Consider the following 5,231-nt stretch of genomic DNA (forward strand, 5'->3'; position numbering starts at 1 on the left):
TTGTTGGTAGTTAATGATTTATTCAATCTGATTACTGTACTTGACTAAATAAATTAAACCTTCTGTGCCCTATGTATGAGTTAAATGCAAAAAGAATAACAAAAAATACACTACAGACAACCTGACATACAAAAAGAGACTTGAGAAGGTATGAAATAAAAAGCATAGACCAGGTGGAAAGAACATGCCAACCTTGGTGATACATCAAGAGAAATCTTCTCGACGGTGAATTCTCATTGCAATGCTTACAATGTTTGGAGATCGGCTGTTCTTGTTGACCAAAATAGAACTTTTTGGTTCCCAATTCAACAAAAAAAGTCTCTTGAATCAAAAGTCTCTTAGTCTCATTCATCTCCAGCTGGCAGGTTCTCCTCGATCCTTTTGATGAACTTCATGCGAATTTCTGTCACGTTGTCACCTCTTAGCGTGTCCTGAGCGAATCGCACATCCACCGCCATTTGAACCTGCCGGAGAGAAAAGTTAACCTTAGTGTGAAGGGTAACTGAGGGATAGCAGAAGATCATCGATTCTTCACGCAAACATTCTTTTCACCATTTCAAGAGCTCCTCTCAGCACTCCACAGAGCAGGCTGGAGTAAACTAGATTACTGTGATTGTCAGGAAGCTCTACGAAGTCCACCAGGGGGTTGCTTTCGAGGATAAGAGAGAACTCATCTCCAGCAGGACTCCAGTTGGTCACGCTGGGGGTGATACCCAAGTACATCTTGAAGGCTACCTGTTAACGTGAACACAAAAAGGCCCTTGAGTCTTCATGTTAACTCGCTTGCCTACATTTATGATGTCAGGGCCACATTAAGTGATTCTGCAGAGCTGCCACATTCTTTTTAGGTGCTGTATTCACGACTCTGACACTCAAATGACTTGTTTTTTTGCTACATAGCACGGGTTTGAAAAACGTTTTGAGGGCAGGCCATACGAAGACCAAAATCTTGATCATTTTACATCACACTAACACACTTTTTTATTATTACTATTACATATTTTTATTTACACCAGTTTACATTGGACGTTTCCTTATAGTACATAGGTAATTCTCAATCAAATGAATATTTTACATTGTAAGTGCTGTTATTGTAAACTATTAAATAAAAAAAATAAAATAAATATATATATGATTTAAAAAAGTTAATCTTTTACTTAAAGAAGAAAAACTAAGAGGATTAGAAAAGGCAACTAACTGAAGTAAATAATGTTAGGTTAAAATCATTCAAAACTAACATTTCAATTAAAATAAATTAGCTATTACATAAATTTAAAAACCTAAAGCTAATAAAATGACAAATGCACATAGCAAACTTACTAAAAAGGAACTAAAATTAAAATGACTAAAATTAAAAGTAAAATGTCAAATGTAAAAAATAAAAACATTTTAAATAACAGCTAAATTGGTCTTTTAATAATGTACTTGAAGCCTTAAAACAGCTTGAAGTCTTCAAGCAATTCTTTTTAGTTTTTAAGGCAACATTAAAACGAATTTATCATAAAGACAACAATAACTGATTTATAAAAACTGTGCATCCCGTACATCCTCAGGACATCAGTGCAAAACAGCTCTACAGGAAGTAACTCCATAACAAAAAGGTTATTAAATTCAGAATGGATGAGCTCTGTTTGAAGCCATAATATAGCCAAAATACACACACCTGTGAGCTCACATCATTTGATTTCTAACGCTCCCAGTCACTGCATTGCTCAGCAACCATAAACAACTAAACGAAATCCTTCGCATTATAACCCTCAGTGACTCAATAATAAATAGCTTTAGGATTCTGATCAGGGTCCCAGCAAACCGATGCATTCTGGATTAACATTTGACAACGTGGCACACAGGAGGGAAAGTGAGGAGAGAAAGACTGAGAAAACAGAAGAAGAAATGAGAACAGACAGTCAAACAGACAGAGACCAAGCAAGACAGGTGACGGACAGGGGAAGAGCGCCATCAATGCTGTCAGTGTGAACCTTATACGCTTAGGGTGAGTTGAATTGTTTCGTAAAAAAGCACAGTCTTTGGCTCTCCCAGATCAAAGAAAACAAGCTGAAAGGAACACGAGTGTCTCGGTTAACTCTTACACCGCACAAACGGCCCACCAATTGGCTTTGAGATAGCATAGCACGGATGTTTCTCAAGCTGTGTGACTGAAAAATTAAAAAAAAAAAAAAAAAAAAAAACGGTAGAAAGATGTGATGAAAGCTAAGAAAATATGTGGGCTACTGCAGGTTGAAGTTCAAATTCCAGTCACTTGCTTGCGCATTAACATGCTTGCCTGCTTCCTGATTCTCTCTCTCTCGCTCTTGCGCGCGCTTGGCCTAAGGGAGGGCTCAGCATGCGCTCTGATTGGCTCCAAGTGCTCACGTTACCTTTGCAATGACATCGGCCGTTTCTCGGAAATCGTGACACCTCCCACACTGGACCGAGCCAAGAAGTCCTCAATCAGACGCACTCCGATATTGTATCCCCTTGAAAGGACGGAAGAAGAGAAGGCAAACTGTGAAACTGTGTCATTGTCAGAGCAACTTTCAATCGCCCCCCATTTCAACCACCAACGCAATCGTAAGAACTATAATCTCTTTTTATTTTGAAGGTCTCAGTAAAGCCCTTTAACTTCAAGCCTCCTCGAAAGGAGAGATACAAAGATGGAGAGAAAGTCAAATCTCGCTTTTGCTTGTATCGCATTTGATGCTTTAAAGAAGCAAGAGGGAAAAAAAAAAAAAAAAAAAAAGATTGTATTTCAGACATTTTGCCAAACCCAATATCAGTGGGACTACTGGATTAGTTCAAGGCACGGTTTAAATGAAAAGACCGCTCAGCCAAAGAACACACGCTGCCCACTGATTCTCTAAATCACAACCGCTGGACTCCAAGCATCTCAGGGCTTTCCATGCATCCTCGCTGCTTTTCCCACAATCTTTAAAACAGAGCTTCCTGACTGGTTTTGATTCAGGGCTCAGATTTTACAAGGGACATCAAGTGGCGACCCAACACAGTACCAAGATAAAAGCAACAAATATGTACTCACTCGAACATAAAAATACATTTATACAATTACAGGCCCAATAATCTACAACATTATTACTAGAAAAAAATGGATGGTGAATATATGATATGAACAGCCATTAGTGCAGAAAAATAAGCGCGTGCTAAAATATTAAGCATCACAACTGTTTAAAAAGGTTGAAAGACGCTGAATGAATCTGTGCAGTACAACATGAGATGTGAACTTGCAAAAAAAAAAAAAAAACCATCAACACTCTCATCCATCTCTTTCATCTGGATCCGCTCTTAACGGTGGAATTGAATTTGAGAAGTATAGCCATTTTGGGAACAGAATCATGCATCTGAGAAATCAGGGGTGTAACCTACAGCTGCACGATTCATTTAACAGGGTGGGAGAGACGGCTCTCAACAAACCTTTATACCACCCAAACCAACTTCAGCAGACTGGATGGCACAACCACCACCAACATCCACACCAAACCCTCTCTGTTCCACGCACACATGCTGAATAATGGACAGTGACAGGTGACCAATTACAGCTCCTAATAACATAAACATACTCCTCACACATTGACCGTTTAATCTACGGTCTTAAGAAAAATGGTAAACTCTGTTCAATGTGAACGGATTAAATGGATAGTGAGACTTACATTTTATCCAGTTGTTTGTTGACTTCTTCATCATTTTCATAGTCCTTACACAACTGAGTGACCAGGGCTCCATAAGTGAGAGTAAACAATTCTGAATTCTGTTTAAAGGGAAATACAAGACAGGCCAAAAACTTACCACTCTTAATACTGACAATGAATGCAATTTTTTTTTTATAAATAATAACAACAACAACAATAATTACTATATTAATTACATATTTGATTCTAACAGAAGTTCCTCTTCTTAGACAAGAAAATGGTAATTTCCTAACAGCAGGAAACTAGCACGCATCATCCTAGGTAATCTTCAGGTCTAAATGAATGTGGGCACATAGTGGTCTTGAGCGCCCTCTCACGGCACAACGTGGGATTTCCACACACATTCATTCCTATGTCAAATTGCAGCCAAAGCGTCATCTAATGCTTTCTACTAATGCTTGCATGACACATCTGGATAATTATTCTCTGTTTTACTATTGTATTATTTAGACGGTGTTGAGAGTGTATCAATGCTTCATGTAACCTATATAAGCCCAGTGCAATAATACTTGTGCTCAAACAATTCGTATGACACTTGCATAATGCTATGAAAGCATGTATTATTATAACCAATATGTCTTTATCATAATTCCTCAAACGATTATTATTATTATTATTTTTTGTATTTAGCATTTCGCAAGATTTTTATTTCAAATGCTAGCTCCGACTGACAGACTGAAAGTCTCATGTCTGTACAAAAAAATAAGATAAAATACTTAACTAGATGAATAAACTAAAGCTCGTCTAGGTAACATGCATACTAAGCTATATTTATTTGCATGCAAATATACAAACAGTGCTCTAATAAACTTATTTACCGATGATTATAGTAGCATGTTAGCTAGCTGCCCTGGATTTAGGTCAGATCTGCGGAAACACAAGGCACACTTACCATCTTCTTGCTGTCCGTGGCTCTGTTTGACTGCCTAGACATATTGTCTTATATTACAGGTGTGTACAGATCAGTTACAGGTAATATTTTATTAATCTGCTCAGTGCAATGAGAGTCCCGTGATGTTGTTCCTGTCACTATAACGGATCTACTTCCTGAATCGCAGACGCTCACCGGAAGTGTTGATTTCTCTGGATTGTGGGTATTGTAGTCAAACTGTAGTTATGCCAGTTTAGAACAAAGCACAGCATAGCTTTCTGCAAGCCAACATAGTTGTACTCGTGACTCTATGTGGTCTCTTGAAGGAATAATGAAATAAGTCACATTCAGTTCAATATTTTTGTCCATGTCCACTATGTAAGAGCTGAACAATGTAGCCTAGATGGTTAGTGTCATGAAGCAAACACTGACATCTTCTTTTTACACAAAATGCTATGAAAAACCTAAGATGCGAGCAGTGGAAAGAAGAAACTGCAATGCTTTAAAGCTAGAAATCCACATTTCCATGACATGGTCTCTTGAAAGGGCTCTCTGATATTTTTTATCACCAAAAAAAGATAAAATTATTGGTGAAATGTTATATCTTGTGCGAGTTGCTGTCAAAGATGAGAGATGCGAGCACAACAGTCATACAC

The 5,231-nt window shown here is 37.9% G+C and overlaps 1 protein-coding gene across 1 annotated transcript; it reads right to left on the reverse strand.

Moving 5' to 3' along the window:
- Positions 1-4,756, reverse strand: trappc3 (trafficking protein particle complex subunit 3). Its single transcript, XM_043217089.1, is given in 6 exon segments — positions 1-464; positions 553-735; positions 2,379-2,428; positions 2,431-2,477; positions 3,666-3,763; positions 4,597-4,756. Coding segments are annotated over 6 exon segments (540 nt in total). The 5' UTR covers positions 4,639-4,756; the 3' UTR covers positions 1-344.
- Positions 4,757-5,231: the final 475 nt, after the last annotated feature.

The sequence above is a fragment of the Puntigrus tetrazona genome, chromosome 19, assembly GCF_018831695.1.
Source record: "Puntigrus tetrazona isolate hp1 chromosome 19, ASM1883169v1, whole genome shotgun sequence".
In the NCBI taxonomy this organism is placed as follows: Eukaryota; Metazoa; Chordata; class Actinopteri; order Cypriniformes; family Cyprinidae; genus Puntigrus; species Puntigrus tetrazona.